Here is a 20401-nt window from a genome sequence, read left to right as displayed (position 1 = left end):
GCACAGTCGACAGCTGCAAGTACATTTCCTATGTTAGTGATTATTAGAATTAAATAAAATGGAGGCATCTTTTTGCAGCTTTCACTTTTGCTTCATATTCGGCTGTTTTCTGTTGACAACCACTTGTTATGCTCTCTTTAGAAAGCAGAATTGCCATATGTCAAAAGCATATGTATTACAAACTCTGATTTGTCTAAAGGCAAAATCTGTTTCTACTTTCAGAGGCTTTATTATTTTTACCTTAACTATATGTAATTTTCTCCTTTATTTCAGAGTATTTAGTGTATGTGATGTTCACACTTCATACTTTGAGTAGTGCGTGTTCTTAATCTAGGTAACTTCTGATGGAATGAGTGAAGGATGTTCTCTCATCTCCAGCTGAAGATCCCCTCTGCAATGTATCTAAGGACTAAAAAAATCAAGATTTAGTTTCATTAAAGATTATATTTCTGCATAAGCTAATACTGCATAAATGGCATAACTAATCGTATGTTTTTCTTTCTTTGGTCTGCTATCTTTTATGGTGCAATGGAAATATAGTATAGAGTATGATTTCTGCAAGACCTTTGAAACTAAAGCTCATCCTGGATGTGATTAATTCATAGCTGCACTCTGCTTCTGATGGATATGACAGTTAAAGATGAACAAGGGATCAGGAAAGTGAGACAGGTCAGATGATTGTGAAAAAAAGTCAGCTAGAAAGAGCTCTTGTCTTTCATGACCCTCCATCACACCTATAAAGAGATCACCATATCAGCAGTCTTCTTGTGTTGCACATTTTTTTGCATGTTTTTGGTGGAGTTACTAAGACTTAACTCATTTAGTACAATGGGTAGAATTGGAGCGGTGGTGTTGCTGACTGTGGACTTGAGGGGAATCTTCTTCGTGCAAAGAATTATTAAAAATGAGCAGTGTGAGGACTGCAGAAAAGGTATTCCCTGCCAGTCCAATTACAATGGTCAGGTTATATAGGAGAGCAGTTCAGAGTATGCCTGTTCAGGTTTGTGATGCCCCAGATAGATAACAGCAAAGATGGGAGAAGGCCACAGGCACCAAACAAACATTTACAGCTCTGGCATGGAGCACCAGGGTGAAGATGTCTCCTTAGAACCTAGAGAGAGAATTTCTTTCTTGTGAATGATGGACTTTGGCTCATGTGAGAAAAGCAAAGCCAATTGATTTAATAGCAATTAACTTATCCAGTATTGGAGAGCCGTGTACAGTTTGGCATAATTCATTGAAAATTGTTCTGGCAATGCTGCAGGCCATTAGATGTTTCAAAAAGGAGATGGAAACTGATAGATATTCTGCACAATAGTTAGGGGAGTCTCTCTGTAATAGTGCCTCAGGCCAGCACGTAGTAGCCGCCTTTTATCTTCCTAGAAAGCCTTAATAAGGATGCTGCTGGGGGGAGGGGGAACTGGCCTACTGTTTGATGGATTGGTTATCTGCCTGCCAGATAATTGTATTTCCTATTGCACTTGATATAATAGGTTTCCACCTAAATTATCAATTACTTTGTTTTTATTTTTTATGTGGGTTACGGGAGTTAATCTTGACATTGAGCCACAAAGGGCACAGCCTTTTCTGCATCAGTCTTCACAGGTGAAGGTGGAACTTCCCTGCTACTGGTCACAGGCAGCCACAGAAAGGCCCTTTCTGCTCTGCCCTGGCCTATGTACGTCTCAGCACCTGCTTTCTGTAGAGACATGGGTCCAGTCTAGCTGAGACGCTATGGCCTTTTCAGTCCGCACCTGCCCCGGCAGTACTCAGTACAGGGTAATTTCCAAGCAAGTTGGCCCAGCCAATGTTGTATTCACTTCCATAAGGGTTTTCTGTTCTGCACTCTTTCTGCACTCCTGATGGTTTCCTGTGCTCAAAGGGGCCCAGACATTCCCCACCATGTACAAATATTGCCGAGTTTCCCCCTATCATTATATAGGGCACCAACAAATGGGGCATGTGACATGGATTTATAGTTGTAACTCCTCAGTTTCATATTTAAGTATTCTTTTAAACCGATGTGATCTTCTCTGTGGAAGTCATTCTGTGCTGTGGTCTACCTTTTGTTGCATTGCATGACATGGCTGTCATCTGAAAATAACCGTAAAGGAGCAAGTACATTTTGTGTATCTGAGAAGAAATTAGAATCAAAATACATAGTTAGCATAGTCATCATAGAATAGAATCATAGAGTGGTTTGGGTTGGAAGGGACCTTTATCATCTAGTTCCAACCCCCCTGCCATGGACAGGGGCACCTTCCACTAGACCAGGTTGCTCAAAGCCCCGTCCAACCTGGCCTTGAACCCTTCCAGGGAGGGGGCAGCCACAGCTTCTCTGGGCAACCTGTGCCAGTGTCTCACTACCCTCACAGTGAAGAATTTCTTCCTTAGGTCTAATATGAATCTACTCTCTTTCAGTTTAAAACCATTACCCCTTGTCCTATCCCTACACCCCCTGATAAAGAGTCCCTCCCCATCTTTCCTGTAGGCCCCCTTAAGTACTGGAAGGCCGCTCTAAGGTTTCCCTGGAGCCTTCTCTTCTCCAGGCTGAACACCCCCACCTCTCTCAGCCTGTCCTCACAGGGGAGGTGCTCCAGCCCCCTGAGCATCTTCGTGGCCTCCTCTGCACCCACTTGAGCAGGTCTGTGTCCTTCTTCTGTTGGGGGCCCCAAAGCTAGACCCAGCACTGCAGGTGGGGTCTCACAAGAGTGGAGTAGAGGGGGAGAATCACCTCCTTCAACCTGCTATATGCACTCAATCCCACTGTCCATGTCGCTGACAAAGATGTTAAACAGCACCGGTCCCAATACCGACCCCTGAGGAATGCCACTCATCACTGCTCTCCACTCGGACATTGAGCCGTTGACCACAATTCTTTGAGTGCGACCACCCAGCCAATTCCTTATATACCGAGTGGTCCATCTGTCAAATCCATGTCTCTTCACTTTAGAGATAAGTATGTCATGTGCAACAGTGTCACATGCTTTGCACGAGTCCAGGCAGATAACATCAGTTGCTCTTTCCTTACCCACAAATGCTGTAACCCTGCCGTAGAAGGCCACCAGATTTGCCAGGCAGGATTTGACCTTAGTGAAGCCATGTTGGCTGTCACCAATCTCTTCCTTCTTTCCATGTGCCCTAGCATAGTTTCCAGGAGGATCCGCTCCATGATTTTGCTGGGCACAGAGGTAAGACTGACTGGCCTGTAGTTCCCTGGGTCTTCTTTGTTTCCCCTTTTCCATCCAGTGGGAACTTCACCGGACTGCCACAACTTCTCAAATATGATAGATAGTGGCTTAGACACTTCATCAGTTCCCTCTGGACTCGCGGATGCATCTCCTCAGGTCCCATGGACTTGTGCACCTTCAGGTTCCTTAGATGTCCTCAAACCTGATCTTCCCCTACAGAGGGTGGTTCTTCATTCTCCCAGTCCCTGCCTTTGCCTTTTGTGTCTTGGGCGCTGGGGCCGGAGCACTTGTTGGTGAAGACTGAGGCAAAAAAGTCATTGAGTACCTCAGCCTTCTCCATATCCCGGGTAACCAGGTCTCCCATTTCCTTCCGGAGAGGGCCCACATTTTCCCCAGTCTTCCTTTTTTCACCAATGCACCTGGTGAAATCTGTTACTTGATTTTAAGTGGATCATTAATGAGGTTTTTTAACAATAGTAGAGTTTTTCCCATTTTTTAATTAGAAAATGGAGAAGGAAAAAGAAAAAAATAAATGAAAGGAAAACAATTTTCTTATCGTTTTTCTTTTGTAATTGGATGACTTGCTTCAGTGCTGTGTGGCTATATTTAATTAATGATTTCAAACTTTGTTATGCTGTTTGTTAATGCTAGTCATTGTGCTGACCATGTGTCTGATAGTTTATTTGCATATGTGTGGGGGGAAATACTCCCAATATGATGATCTCGTTTGATACAGAAATATAATCACATTATACATCTTGAGAACACACTTCCCTTCTTTGTTAATCATTTGTCTGTTGATTCACCTTTGTTATTATAGTTCTATAAGCTTCAACACTGCCAAAGGTGATTCAAACACAGCATGACCCATGTGCAGCCCAGCCCTTCTGGTCACTGAGCCAGTGTGGCGGGAGCCCCATAACTCTAAGCCATTCACAGCGTGCTCTGCTGGACTACATCTTATCACTGGCAAAAAATTGATTATTTTCTGCCTGTTCCAATTGGGCTGATCTCTGGTCTTGTGTCTGATATGGATAATAAGAGCAGCACACTAAATTCTGTTAAATGACATTATAGGGGTACATTTAGTTTCCCTTATTGAGATGCATATATGTTCCCATTATGTAATGAAGTATTTAAAAGATCTTGTTGGAAGAATGGAAGACAGTTTTACAACTGTAGAACTCCTGTAGTACTATTTCTCGGATACTTTTTGCTGTGAAAATAAATGTTCAGGTATAAATGTTCATCCATCTCAGATATCCCAAGTCATCATCTCTAATGCACAGATCTAGCTATAGTAACTTCCACTGAAATATCTCTGGAACAAAAATTAGGTGACTGGTTTCACTGAAGAAAGTAATTAATTCCTCTGTAAAGAGCAAGTACACTACTATAACATCAGTCACTCCTGGTTCTGAAAACAGTGGAATTCTCTGGTGGTTCAACAGTGCAGTTGGAATTATTGTCAAGAATAACACATGTACGGTCAGTAAGTCTGTGAGTTTGGGAAGGCATTTTACCTGGAGCTTAAATCTTGAACAAACACCTGACAGTAACTCTAGTAATAACACTTTAAAAGGTGCATGCTGAATAACTAGGTGATAGGCATCACTGATGTTAAAAAACACATAGCCTGGATGTACTTTATAATGTAAAGTATCTTGGATACTGAGTGCTTGTAGCATTTTAATCTGTTCAACAATATATTGGACAAAATATGTTTATACCAATATTGATCATTGAAAATATTTTCCATAATCTGTCTGCAACAGATAGTAACCTGGATAAGTTTGTAACTCTTCAGAAATTACTCCCAAATTTATAATTAGTAGTTTTTTAAAAAAATTGCTAGATTGTCTGGAATAGATGCCTGAAGCACAGGATGCAGATTAACAGAGGCTGTAGGAATGGCCACCTGCTCTGTTCTCTAGCAGATTAATTTCTGCAGTGGTGTGATGGTTTAGCCCCTGCCGGGGTCTGAGACCACACGGCCGCTGCCCCTCCCCCACAAAGGGAGTAAAAATACAAAGCCCCAAGACTGAAATAAGGAAAGGATTAATACAACAGTGCAATAGCAACACAACAAACCACAACAATAACAATAACAGTAATAGTGACAGCAGTGAACATAGCAAAATAGCTACCAAATACAGCAGTTTGAAGCACGATGTACAAAACCACGAGTGCACCGCGCTCCGCGCCAGGAAAATGTGACCTGCCAGGATGTGACGTCCGCATGGTATCTGAATAACCCGGCTAGAGCTCCCCCCCACTGCTGGGGAAACTTAACCCTATCCTGGTTAAACCAGGACAAGTGGGTACCAAGAGAGCAGGCTGGGGAGTAGCTGGACATAAGATACTGTGTGGCTGATGTTTCAGGGCCCTGCAAAGAACTGTCTTGCCATTACTGCACAGTGTGGAAGGGCTTTTGTGGCTACAGATTCTTTTTCCTTCTTTGACCGGGCTTTTTGGATGGACAGGGTGATGGGCCACTCATGCAGCCAGGTCAAGTCTCCATGGTTTGCATCCTTCACAGGGTCCCCCTGGCAAAGGGTGCTGGCAGCGTCTGCACTATTTGTTCCTTTAAGCTGAGCACCCTGTTCTGAGGAGGGGACAGATGTGGTCTCTCAGGTTGCAAGCCTGGAGAATTAATGGGAAAATAAAAAGAGCCTGATCCAAAGTCCTTCTGTTTTGTTTTGGTTTTTTTTTTAAGTCCTTTTTCATTGATTTCAATGGACTGTGAGTCAGATCCATACTGCCTGTTACATGATATGTTGGTCCAATGACTGACAAGACTGCAGATATTTTTTCTTTTGAAGTCATCGGCCAAGACATTCACATAAATCATGGATTTTATTGAAACTGCAATTAAAACAAATCAGGCTTAATGCACACTGAAAGCCTTAGTAATTAGTATACAGGTGAACATGGAGGAAAAAACACAAGCTTAGCCATCCTTCCATGCAAAACTGAAAAAAGAACTGTATATATAATCGAACAGCATGTGAATATTAATGCACAAATTCCTCTGAGTCCCTAGTTCCCTGATGCAATTATTTTCTATTCACATTAATTGTTCCTAACAGATGACATTAATGACTTTGAGTTAAAATGTGTGCAAAGGAGGCCTTCAGCAGATCAATGCTGTTGAAAAATAGGGTCACTTTTGCAATCATTCACTCAAAGTGTAACAGCTCGTAAATAAAACAACATTAACATGTTGATTGATTTATAAATGTTAATTTTGTAGTTCATTTTTATGCTTTTTTCCTGAAACCTGTCAAACTCTGTGGATAATGGTGAGGCTTGTGTTCATTTGTCATTGTTGCTTGTGAAGTAATGATAAGTTGCAAAACAGTGACTAGAAGAAAAAGTAGAGTTTGTTTTGGATGAAGAATGATCTGTTCTGCAGACAGGAAGTCCTGGACAAAGTAAGCACAGAGAGCAACATTTCAAATTAGAACAAATCCTCTTGTACCTCGGGGTCTTCATTTCCCTTGAAATTTAACAACAGAGTTTGGAATTTTAAAAATGCTGATCTGCTTCATATTTGACAAATGCTTATGCTTTGCTCATTCCCTTCTGCCCCCCCAGAAACTCCATTCACGCATCTTAGACCTCTCACCTGGAGATTTACTTTCAGAAGTAGAACGAAACAGAAGCCCGATGCAGTCTCGAACTGCTGATGTTCAGATTCACGTGAGTTTTTGTGCCGTCCTTGTACCCCTCATTTGGAACCCTCCTTTTCGCCTCTGAAGTCTGATGTCAGGGATGAGACATAAAGCTGATCTCTGAATTGAAACACTGTTGAGGCAGATAACAATACTTCTTCTTCCTTCTGTTCTCTGAAATTCAATATTGTGTCCTCAGTTGATATAGTAAGCAGATAGTGTCACTCTGTGCCAAAAAGCGTAAATCTTAGCAATGTCCCCAGTATACCTTTTTGGGTATTGATTACATCTCAGGGTCTCTGAGAAATGGTCAAGGAGCTTTTTATTAAAGCCCATACACAGTATTATTCATCCTACTTTTATGATATATTATGTATGAACTTTTAAAAATTCATGGGCTCTGCAATTTTTTTTAGATGGCGTTAGCTTTGTGCTTATTTGGCAAAATGTTAGCCAGTGTGGCTTTCATGTTTCATTGTCAAAGAGAAAAGTAGCTTAAAAAACAAAAGTCACATAAAGATAGAGGGAAACAAAGAGGGCAAGAACAGAACATTGAACCTGTGTGTGGCTTTGATCTTGAAGTATAGTAGTGTCAACAAAAATGTAATCTCCTTTGTAATACGTACTTTAATGAAAAGGCATTGTTTCAAAGGCTCACAAAAATGCTAACGACCCTTTGCATTATATGTAATTAAGCCTTCAGGTTAGGGTTTTCTAATATAGAGTTTTATGTCTTTAATAGTGTGATTCTTTCAACTTTTTGTGATTTCTAGCAAAAATTATGTATTTCAATTGTAATACTACATTCGGGCCTTTTTACTCTAATTTCATTAAAAGTAATAACTTAAGAGTCATGATTGCAAAAAACTAAAACTTTGCCATGTCAGTTAATAGACCCATATGCCAGTTAAATATATTTAATTAATGCATCATAAACATACTATTCAAAGTACTTTCTCAGATAATTTAGAGAATAAAGGCAAATTGCAGGAGAAAATTCCACTCTCTCTTTAGTGGTCTGAATGCAATCTAGAAATGGGGTAGATATCCTACTTCAGAATCTGTAATGGCATGATATTTTTTGCACATTTTCTCATCTCTTAAACAATAAAGATGATTACAGTAATATACTGTCCTTTTGCTTTGCTTAGATATCTCCATTTCTCCCATTGCTAAAACCGTAGGACCAAATGCCTCTCTCCTCTCTTTAGGTGCAAAGGAAACGAAGTGAGGGGATGGAAAAGCTCTTAGATTAGCTGAAGATGACAGGGAGGGAAGGCAGTATTGTCTGTATGCTGTGATCTCCTCTTTTCTCCTACAGGAGACTCTTTATAGGAAAGGATTTTACAGGCATCCTTCCCTTAAACACTATGATGACTGGGACGTAGCCTAGTATAAAGGGCAGAAATTTGACATGACATGTTTTCCCAATGCCACAGCAGAAAGGCAACGAAATAGCCAGAACAAGCGGATGCTGCCATTGGCCTCTATACAGTCAACCTTACAGGGAGTGACACCGTCATAGCTGAGAAAGCTGATGAGAGAGGGTCTCCCATGGGAACCATGATGTCAGAAATAAAGAGTAATTTGTCTCAACAAAGCGAGAAAGTCTGTTTCAGAGCCAAAAACACAGACATCAGCCTGCCTCTGATGCTGAAAGATGTATTCTTCCCAGAGCCAGGGTATCCAGTGTATTTAAAGGCTATTCCTCCTGCATCCATTTGACTTCCTAGGAGAACATGTACCAATAACTCCCAGAGGTGAAATGTGCTCTTGCTACCTCTAAATGATTTTCCCATTCATAGGTTTTGCCTGTGACAGAGAATAATGATTTGCCCTGTAGTTACGTTTGTCAAAACCAGAACATTATTATGTCAGTTGAGCAATGAACAGCTGTACTGATGAGCTCCTCAGCAGTAAAAATTCTGCTCTCTCCCATTTAACTGAAAAAAGGTTCAACCCTAGTAGTAATAAATGGGAGGACATGGGGGAATAAGTGGAAGAAATTAGCAGAAGGCCAACAAACATGTTAGTGTATGAAAAGTGCCTACAAACTGAGCATTTTTCCAGAGATTTGCATGAAGAAGCTGTGTCTACTGCATATACAGTTTTGATAATTGTGTTGTGGATTCATTAACTTTATATTGCTTGTGTCTTCCTGAATATAAAGGTAAAATTTTCATCTAAGCAAAATTAATTTGGGATATATCTACATACAAAAATCAGTAAATATTGTTTGAGCTTGCCTTAATGAAATCTGAAGCAAAGTTTTATGAAAGAGAGTCATGTCACTCTGTCTGGTGTTCCTGGTAATTAAGAATATCTCTGATGCTGTAAGGAAACTGGAGAATAGTATAACAGAATGGTGCAGGCACTTAACATTAAAGAAGCTCTAACACTGTTAGGCACAAGAGTATTAGTTTGAAAACAAATTAAAGGCATCCTAGATACTCCTACAGAGGTTTAATATTTTACCTAAAGTGCTATCTGCTCTTCATTACTCTTTTCCTCAAAGCTGGCACTTAGTCACAGTCAGCTGAAATTGCATTTGGAGAGGGGCGATAACTACACAAGTACTAAAGGCAGCCATAAAGTGTCAATAAATTGCATAAGCAAGAGGCTTCAACTGTCTGCGAGCGACACAAAGATGGATTGTCCTACGTCAGAGAGTTTCTTAGACAAAGCTTTGAACTAGATAGGAGACCAAAATTAGACTGTAATGGAGAGATTCCATTCTCAGTGGACATTCTGGTTGGGATACTAAATTAATTTACCTTGTCCAGGGTGTACAGCCTCATCTGTTACATTGTAGGGCTATAATGCAGTTGTCAAGATGTACTTGTATTCTTATAACTTTGTTGTCTGTATCTTACTGGAGCACGCTGCCTATGTACAAAGCATAATTCAAATAGACTCAGAATAATCTTTAGCAAAAGAAGAGCAGAATACTGGCTCAAGAATAAAGAAGAAAACATGGAGGATTGTGGATTTTTCCACCGCCAAATGAAAATGTTAACAATTTTTAATTTAGTTCTCTGTATTAAATTCACCAGGTATTAATGGCACAACAGGAAGGTGCAAGTAGCTTACTTGCTTTTTCTTTGTCCTTCTTAATCAAGGGGAAGTTAAATGCTCTTTTTCCACCCATAAGATATTTCTATTTCTTCTCATATTTTAGGAATGCCAGAAGAACGTGAAATCCAGTATACCTGTCTTGAAATGCCAGAGTCAATTAAACACGACAGGTCCTAGCCGCCTGTATCCCCGGAGCAGCTGCAGTAGCAGTGAACTCTCCCTCTCAAGTGCTTGCAGTGAATATTCCAGTGGTTCCTCCTACACTTGGAATGATGGAAAGACATGCAGCAAAAGGGTAAATCAAATTAATTTTCTTCATATATTATCTTAAATTCATCTGAAACAAGATGAATTGAAAAGCTGTCTATCTCAGATTTTTTTTTTCACTTTCTTCTCTCTTTTATGTTTAAAACAGTTGTCACTAAACTCGGTAAGGCTTCTCTCCCCAACATCTTCCTCCCTCTCACTCTCTCCTCTTTTAATTTTTTTTTAACAATTCCTTTATCACTCCAGTTTGCTCACAGTTTCCTCATTTATTCTGACATTTATTCTGTCTTTCACAATGCAAATTGTTCTTCTTCTTTATCTTAATCCTTCCATTCATATTGTTCTTCCTTCAGGTGCTTTCACTGCAGCCTTCACACCACTATGAAATCCTTTATTAAAAAAGAACATTGCTATTAATAGTAATAGATGAAATGTAATGCCCTATGCAACTCCTAAATCTCTTTATTAAAATGGTAACCATTTTATAACAGCACTTGTGAGTAATATATGAGTTTTATTTTGTTTAACAGTCATCTGTGAGCTGGGATGCAAGAATAAGCATTGGGTCTTCGCTCCCAAGCAACCTCTCAAGTCCTGCAGATGATCTACCTCCAACTCGTATCAAGGAAAACCATATCTTAGAAGGGCTGAAGAAATTACAGAAGCAAAAAATATTACTTGAATCACCTTCAGTAATATCAAAATGGGGTTACAAAGATTGCATGAATTCCAATGAAGGAATATATTCCCCTGGAGTTAAATGTGGCAGCCATAATGAACAGACTCATTGTAAGCCAATGGAAATAGGAAGTATTTGCATTGAACATAACAAAACTTTCACTTATGATTCAGATTCGCATGATGATGCAGATGATGACTCTTCATCCTTACTGTTGCTGCAGGAAGTACCAAGCAAAGACTGCAGGACCTATGGTAACAAATTAACTCACAGCATTTCTGACAGTCTCTTTGATTGGGATCCTAATAAGAAACATTTACCAGAAAGAAGTCCATATTTTAATTCAAAGGAAAGACCTGAAAAATTGACTAGTTTTGTCAGTGGATTTCAGGCAGAAGTAAAATCGTGCACCAGAGCAAAGCTGCCTGAGTTACAGTTAAATCAAAGCCATGCTAATAAAGGCTGGAAGGACCTTAATTTTCAGCTTTCAGATACTGATGACAATGAAGTCTTGGATGAATTGCATATAGAAAGCAGTGATGAGAAAAGTCCATCAGATTTATTAGCAACTCCTTTTACTGAGAAGTATACAAAGACCTCTGACATGCTCAAAGTTACGGAGAATTCTCAGTTTGTATCTACTGATAAAGAGGAAAAAAGAATATCTGCTCACTCAGACATTAGGCCAAAGACATGTAATTTCATTAAACAACAAAAAGTTATAAAAAAGACCTCCTCTGAAGAGTGCATTACCATAATATTTGATGCTGAGGATGGTGAGCCTATTGAATTCAGCTCACATCAAACTGGAGTTGTCACTGTAACAAGAAATGAAATTTCAATCAACCAGGCACAAACTAGGTCCAGTACAGAATATACTGAACTTATACCTCAGGGAATGACTGATTTGCAGACAGGAACCAATGCTAGAAACTACACTGCTTTAGAGAGACCTGAAGATGAAACCAAGAAACAGACTGTTGCAGATAATACAGGGAATAAAAATACAGTTGTCCCCATGACCTGCAGTGAATCTTCACACTGTGGAAGAGTGACACTGCAAAATACTCCACGACAAAAACTAGTGAAACCAGTGTATGATGTCTCATACAAGGCCAATTCAAGCTCCACTGTGCATGCAGGAATCAATCAAAAGCCAATGACTAAAATACCTAGCAGAGGTAAATTTTCTCCACAAAAATCTGCTATGATGGAGAGCGAGGAGACATCTGTAGCTCAACCAGTGGGCCCTGCGACCCTTGAAAAATCACCTGCTCTGCCACCTGTAAAGCTTTCAAGATTCAAAAAGGCACAAAGTCCACCTCGTAATTTTGACTCCAAAGTCGACTTCCAGGTCCCAAAGTCCCCTGCCCACCTTCTGCCCAGCTTGAAACGTCCAAGCAGAGGCAATGGGTCAAAGTATCCAAAGAGTCAGAGTCCAGCATCACCACTGTTGCCTCAGCACCTTACAGAGCCCAGTGACTATGGAGAACCTCCAACCAGAGACTTTCATTGTGATCTAGCAACTGTAGAAGCCCGATCACCATCCCCACCCCTTCCTCCAGGCAGGTCAACATCCCTGTTGATTCGGCCTAGTTATGCTCATTCACCACCTGTAGCAGTAAAGTTAGGAGGAGCTGCTCCCAGTGAAACAGCAAAAAATATACTGAAATCATCACCATTAAAAGGAACTGTGAACTCTGGCTTTCATAATCAATCTAGTCATGAAATGCAAGCAAAAAATGTATCTTCTGGGGCCAAAATTGAATTATCTTACCTTCAAGAAAATGCAGAAGCAATTATGCAAAATAAGTGCATATCTCAGCAACCCCATAGTGCATGCCAAGGACTTTCCAAAGTTTCCACAAAGCAAGTCTGCCCAAAAAACCCTAATCAGCTGGGTCTCCACAGGAATTGTGAATTTTCCAACACAGATTTTCAAACAGCCAGATCCTCTTCTCTAGGTTATCCGTCACTGGAAACAACTTTGTCACAAGACACATATTCCAGCAAAAAAGATATTTCCAGTGACAGTGGGGTGGATCAGCCACAAAAGATGCCAAACATTCTCCCTGCAACTCCTCAATGTCATACAACAAGCACAAGTGAGCCTCTACTATCTCAGGTAAACAATTCCCCGTTGTCAACACTGTTTCATGGTAGTGACACTGCACATGGTACCCAAAACTGTAATGAGAAAGGAATGAAAACCCGTCTCCCTGTAGGACTGAAATTATTTGTCAAATCTCCCCAGCTTCTCCGAAAGAGCTCTACTGTACCAGGGAAGCAGGAAAAAGACAGTATAAATGCAGCTTCCAAAAGTAACGTGAGTTCAAGTAAGTACAAGCAGAATGAATCTGTATGTGTAACCACTAGAGGTGCAACAGATGTTGAATTAAAAGACTCTAAGTCTGATACTGAAGTGAAAAATAATTTGACTGGGGGACTTGGTATGGATACAGCATCACCTCATTCACATCAAGACTGCAACTTGGTGGTAGACAGAGTAGATGGATTAGAAAACAAATTAGTGAAGAGATCTGTTTCTTCTAGCAACAAGTCGCACTTGAAGCCAGCTCTGGGCATGAATGGGGCAAAAGCTCGTAGTCAGAGTTTTAGCATTCATACTGGGGAAAAGCCATCTGTCCCTGTGACAGAAGGTCTCGGAAAAGTACGGACTCAGATTATTACAAACACTTCTGAAAGAGGAAATTCTCTAACAAGGCAGAACTCAGCCGTGGAAGGACTTCAAATCAAGGCCATTCCTGGGTCAGCAGCGACACCAGAGACTCTTTCATATACTCCTAAAACCACAGAAAATTCTTACTCTAGACAAGGTCCTCTTGGAAATACAAGTAATTGCAATAGCCAGCATGGAAGCCCAAGCAAACTGCCCTTCAGATCGTCTTCAAAAGTGGACTTGTTTCACAACACTTCAAAAAGTGATGGAAACAAACCATTTTCTCAGAAAGACGCACGCAGTCTATCTGTCCAGAGTGAGAAAAGCACTGAAAGTTTTAAACACGAAGCTCTGAGTAAAAAAAGTGTTCTGCCAGCAGAATTGGAGTTAGATGCATCAGCTACTGTATCTTCCAAACAAATTTCATCATTTCAGAGCTCAGATGGAATAAAGTGTCCTCATAAATTGGAAGCAACAAAGTCACGAAGACAGCAAATGTCTTTAAAGTTAGCAGAAGCCTCTGAAAAGGTTACCGATGTTTTGAGTTCACCAGCTCTACAACCTACAATAGAGGAGAAAGTCATGTTGTGCATCCAAGAAAATGTGCAAAAGGGTCAGGGACTAACCAAATCTCCCACTGCAGAGACCAAACAAAAGACTGGCCCCTCTATAGCTAGCTGGTTTGGCTTTCGAAAGAGTAAGCTCCCAGCACTGAGTAACAGGAAAACTGATGTTCCTAAAACAAAGGTAGAAAAAAAAGATGTGAAAGTTTCAGGATTTGGAATTAAGCAGGCAAAATTAGAGAGAAGAAAAGAAAAAAAGAAAACTGAACAACACTGTGAAATGGAAAATGAAATTAACAGGAAAACAGACAACGGTGACTTTTTAGCTGATGTCATGGAAAGCAAAATTATGAAACCGCCACAAGACACGCCTAGTGAGATTGAATGTGAACAAGTCAAAGGTTCCACCACAGCTGCATACTCACCAAAAGACAGTTTTATGAAAGAGCTTTTAAACAGGTAAAACTCTGGAACACAATTTAGGATGTGTTGTTTTACACTGCAGCTTTACAGAATGCTCAGATGCTAAATTCAATGTATGTTCCTGTTAGACTAAGAATGCGTAGTAGCAATCAGTGAGTACACTATCAGGACTTTACAGGAAAAAGCATTGATAATGAGGTGATAATTTTGTTCATGTTACTTTGTTAACCAAACCAATGGCCTTTGAAATTAAAGAATAGCAAGTTACATCCAAGTTGATAGAAATTCAGATCATTCCAGAAATCAAGAATCTAGGCAGATGGTGTGTAAAGATAGAAGATAATTAGGTACGTGTTTTAATGTACTCCATCTTCATGTATTGTAGCCAGCAAACATATATTTGGTAACTAGTCAGAATTAATTACATTCCTAGCTACCAGAACCTTTGGCCACTGAAGAACTTACCGATTGTTATACTGTGTTTTCACGTTTGCCCCACAGCAGTCCCAAATATAATATAAATCATTATATGTGAAAGACTAAATTGATATACTACCTGAAATTGCAAGTGACAGATTTGATCAAGGCTAGTTAGGAACATTTATCACTCAAAGGTCTAGAGACAGAAAGATACAGAGAGGTTACTTTAAACATTAAAGGAATGGAAAAGTAGAGTGATTGAAGAAGGGCAATGTAATTTATCAGAGGAATCACTCTCTACCTGCAGAGTTGATAAGAAAGCAGCTCAGCAGACAGAAAGTGGATCAAATAATGTTTCCTACAGGAGTGTGTCGAAGGGCAGCTCCCAGGGCTCCTCTCTTCACGGCAACTCCATCAGCTCTCAAGGAAACCACAAGAAAAACAGCAACACAAAAGCTGATATGGAAATGCAGAATCAGACCCTGGTAAGTGCTTTAGTATATGAAAACGTTATTACCTTCTTTTTAACTTCTGGATGTGTTCCTTATTGCCAGTACAGACAAACAGGATAATAACTGTTTATATATGATAGAAAGATTTTGTGTAGCTAGAGAATTGTGAATTAATACAAAAGTTGGCAGCTTGACTGTAGGCCAGATTATACAGCTAGTCATGAAGATCCTACTGCTTCTGCTGGCAATTCAATTCCAGTGGAGATATATGCACAACGATGCTATAATCATACTGTAGTAGAGTGAAATAATAGGACTATTTTCTTTTTTTTCATTTTTTCCCCTTTCCCTGAAAATTGCATGCCAGTGTTGAACATTCCTCTGAACATTATAGAAATCATTAAGCCTAAGAAGTACACTGCTGACGGGGAAAAAGCAAAGTATTTGACCACATTTGGGAATATTTGTCACTTAAGAGAGAGTCTTTCAAAAGCAAAAACGTACATTTGACCCATGTCTCTCTTTCTACCATGGAAAATCTCCCTGTTAATGCCCTGTAGTTAGTTTTATGCCTCAATGAGGTACTAACTATACCTGATACTTTAATTTACCCAGAGAGTAGGAATGTTGCAATTTAGAAGAAAAATCGTTTTATTTTCTGTTAGCGGCTCGATTCTGGTTCTTGAAAGGTTATGTGAGTGGCTAGATTTTCTGCATCGAGAGGCATACGCAGTCTAGGATTGTAGCCTGAAGTCAGACTGAGTGGGTGCACTTCCTTGTGAAGCTTCTAATAATTAACCTTAGAATTTAGTGAGCAATTTCTTGCCTAGCAAGGGCCTTTCCTATGTTGTTTTAAAGTCCAAGTACCAGGAGAACAGAGATGTTTTAACTCAGTGAGCATTCTTTTCTCATTCCTGATAGCTGTTTTAACCATATTATTATGATTATTAACAGTAATCACACTTTTCACAGAATAGTCTGAAAACTTCTGCCAAATATAATACTGAACATGGAGTTGAGGCTATTACTTTTGTTGTTCTGATAAAACTGAGTTATCGAAGTACAGCACATGCAACTACTTCATCTGAGAGAATTTGAAATACAAATTCTTTGGGATGTGTTTCAAGGGTAAAACAAATTTCAAAAAGCTTCATAATGGGAACTGGAAAAACTCTTAGCTTACAACTGACGTTTAGGATGCTTAAGGTTAAAGTATCCCACACATGGTTTCAACTTCAGGCAAATGTTTTTCTACTTCAATGCAGACGTCTTTCCTAAGAACATCTGCAAGGTCATTTTTTAAAACTTATGGGGAACATATGCAGAATGAATGTGTTTGAAAACTTTTTCTTCCTGACTCCTGTGGTATCATCTCTTCTTTGAAAATGTAGATGTCTCCTGCATTATAAAACCACAAATTATAAGCATATCTAAGGCTGTCCTTGTAGTGTCACTGAAAGGAAACAGAGAGAATGAAAGTCTGGAAATGTGCAATATGCAGGAAATTCAATCCAACTGATCTAGAACTTTGATAGCAAAGCAGAGCCCCTTATCAGAGCCACTCAGTTTAACTATGCCCCATTTAATATGGTCCTGACAGCTTAGGGTATATCTTCACTGTACAGAAGTACAAAAAACTCTACACATTGCTTCTACAATTTCTTTCTAACTTATTATTTTCTAATGCTGCAATAATTTGCTGTGCTTTTTGTCTGTCATTTTGTGAAGTCTTTCTAAATGTAGCAATAATAGTCATTTAGGACTTTAGGTATATCTTCAAGAAACACACTTCATTTTATCAGAGAACTACAAAGATTATCCTTAATATACGTAAATAATGGAGAAATGCAATTACGCTATTTAGTTTTTAAGGACATGTTAGTCATGGGGAAAAGGCATTACCTGTCCTATAACATACACACTTTTGTTCACTGGGAATCAGGGTATTTTTTGTATTGCTTTTGAAGATTAATTACATTATATGCTTCATCTTTTTGAGTTTCATGTTGTGGTTTTTTGTGGCACTTAATTCCTGAAAGAAATATCTACTGCCAAAAGACTGAGGACATCTAGAATAACGAGATTAAAACCGTGCTTACAGTTCTTAATGCTAATTTATGAAAGAGATATACCTTAAGATTCCACAGTATGTGATATTTCATCTTGTCCTCCAAACTTCTACAAGAAAAACAATGGAAAGTCTTTAAATTCAGAGTTCATGCATCTTATTGCCATCATTTCCAGTTATTCTTTGGTGTCTGCTTACTTTGAAGCAGTTTGCAAAAGACTGGGTAATAGTTGCGACTGAAAACAGTCACATGCAGTAGAATGGCCTGTTGTGCATTTTTTTGCTTATAAAAAGACAAATTTAATGCTTTTGGAGAAAGCAGCATAAATATTTTGAAAAGCCCTAAACTGAGAAGATTTCTTTTCTTTGTTGAACAATGGAAAGTGCATTCGGTCGTACAGGTTCAGTGCTGAATCTGCTGTATTTCAGAACTGCATATCATATATAAACTGCTTCTTTAAACCTGGCCATAACATTTTTTAACATTAATTTCCTAGCAAGTTTTCCCTTTAAAGCCTATTTAATTTTTGACGCTTACGTCTCTTCTCTTATGATGTGCCAGGTAAAGACTTGGGGCGCTATTATGCCATAACATATGCACCAATTACCTCTGAATTCTGTTCATGGAAAGAACGTTATTGCTTGACTGCCACTGAATTTATGGAAAAAGCAATGTTCCACCAATGGCAGCCTTGTGCATTCACCTTCAGAGGGATACGCTTCCCGTTAGTGTTCATCAAAAAAGCACTTTGCTCTAAAGGCCAGCCAACAGAAATACATAATCCTTTAGCCCACACCAAGGATATTCCACATTCTCCAATACTTTTTCATGTCCTTGGCTAGAGCTTAAGGTGAGACACAATAATTTTTGTGCTGCGCTGCTTCATTTCATCTTTGTGATTTTATTACAGCCCAGTGTAATTTAGAAAAGGCACGGGCTTCACTTTGTGAGGTAGAAGTGTGGCACCAAAATCAAGACACCAGGAGTTTTGTATAGCACTGTCTGTCTGCAGTCTGTGTGTTTGGGGAATACCCAGAGATCTATCCTAATATTGTGAAATGTCACATCAGCAGCAAGCCGCAGACCGCCATGCAGTCTGCAAATGTGAGAAATTGTGCTACCCGTAATTTGATGCCAAATGATCACATACTCTCCTCTTCATTTTCCTTAGCCTGAAGAGCGTCATTTCAGAAGAAAAAAAGGTGTAATCAAATCTCTGGGATTAAGAGATTATAAATGCACTTTTATAAATATAGAGAGTGAGTCTTTCACGTCTTACTGAGGCTAGTCACAAGAGGTCAATAGGGCTACTTGTGTAAGTCAGACAAGCAGAATATATACTATGATCAAAGATATGTCATGCAAATTATGATAAATTCTACTGGTTTAGATAACAGAACACATTTAATGTTATTGTGAATGTGCTGTAAGTAGTTTAAAACAGCAGAGAGTGATTAACAAATAATTTAAGATCTCTGAGATATTGAAAGTAATTTTTTCTGCAGTGCTGGCTTTCCTCCTCTCATCACCCTGAAAGGATCTTCATTCCTGTTTGATTTATATAGCATGGCAGAAAAATATGTCCCTGGATCTAAATTATGGCCACTGATGGCATGTAATGGAGGGGGTTTTCACTGTATGCTAGGAAGATACTCAGATTATATATACACTTGGAAAACAGGAATGCAGAACAGAGCAAAAATATGCTTTCATCAGAAAAATAGAATATCATGGGGATTTGCATAACACATACTTGAATAACACATACAAGCTCTTAGTGTGCACTGCATTCTTAAATGAAGTTTTCTCTCTGTTAGCTGATGAATGCTTTTAAACAGAGGTGGAAACAAAGATGCCAAAGTTCAGTGTCTGCAAACTGAACTAGAGAGATACCACATCACATCTTAAGTTCACTTTGTTTCTAGCATAGAATGTGAAGCATGGTATTTCTAGAGAAAAACAAACAAGAGGTCAGGAAAACTGAGCAAAATTTTCTTTTTTTTTAATGCAGAAAAATACTTCTTCTTTTTTGGAATTGCATCTTCCAAGAGTATTTTTTGACTGCTGCATATTTGCATTAAGTTAAAGTTGGTATCCTCAGGTATCATTCATAGAATGAGACAGGCTATATACTGCCACTTCTAGCAGCCCTGTAACTTTACTCTGGTTTATTTCTGAAAAGATATGCTGTAGTTATCATGAAGCAACATAAACAGAGTCACAGATGTTCTTCACTTTTGTTGTTGTACTATGCACAGGCTAAAGTAGTCACAGAAAATCTGCAAGAAGAAGAGGAGGACTCCATGACAAGGACTACATGTCAGAGTCATGTGATAGGTACAAAATTATATTTTACACTGGATTTTATTGCTTTCTCAGTTCTTGGGAAAAAACGTGTTTAATTCTCATTCCTTTATTTGTTTGCCCACCTCATGTCAGCTTTAGCGTTCATTTAGCTCTGTTCCTGGATAGCCAGATTTCACCAACTATGTAAAAGATGAGTACATACCATTACCAATTGTGGATCAATGCAATGCTTGACAGAAGGGCTTTGGAATCTGGCTACAAAAGATCATTTCAGTCTCCAAAACTAGTGGGTTACAGATAGTGGTTTAACTTGAGGGTTGTTGTGCATGATATGTTCAGTGGGAATAATACCGATATACTGTAACTCTGTCATCTGGCCTTGAATTAGTAAAATTCAGAATAAAATTCTGAGTAGCGGAATAATTACTGTAATAAACTAAACCAGGAGTAGCGAACCAGGTGTCTGTTCAGAAGACCTTAAAGATGTTACTGAAAATAAAGTTCCCTTTGCTCTATGTTTCTCAGGAGGGTAGCACCATCCACCCTGCTTCTTGATTGACATGTACTAATTTTTAACCGCAGTACATGTTGAAATATCTAA

At 39.2% G+C, this 20401-nt stretch overlaps 1 protein-coding gene across 1 annotated transcript in view; it reads left to right on the top strand.

Annotated features, from left to right (window-relative positions):
- The window catches only part of NCKAP5 (NCK associated protein 5), a 379508-nt gene that overhangs the window by 305398 nt on the left and 53709 nt on the right, over positions 1-20401 (top strand). The window contains exons 10-14 of the mRNA XM_074873715.1: positions 6789-6893; positions 10044-10235; positions 10738-14588; positions 15280-15457; positions 19752-19830. Of these exons, the coding sequence (XP_074729816.1) occupies positions 6789-6893; positions 10044-10235; positions 10738-14588; positions 15280-15457; positions 19752-19830 (4405 nt within the window). The remainder of the gene's footprint in view (positions 1-6788; positions 6894-10043; positions 10236-10737; positions 14589-15279; positions 15458-19751; positions 19831-20401) is intronic.

Source organism: Strix uralensis, chromosome 6, assembly GCF_047716275.1.
Source record: "Strix uralensis isolate ZFMK-TIS-50842 chromosome 6, bStrUra1, whole genome shotgun sequence".
NCBI lineage: Eukaryota > Metazoa > Chordata > Aves > Strigiformes > Strigidae > Strix > Strix uralensis.
This window is presented reverse-complemented; position numbering and strand designations above follow the sequence as displayed.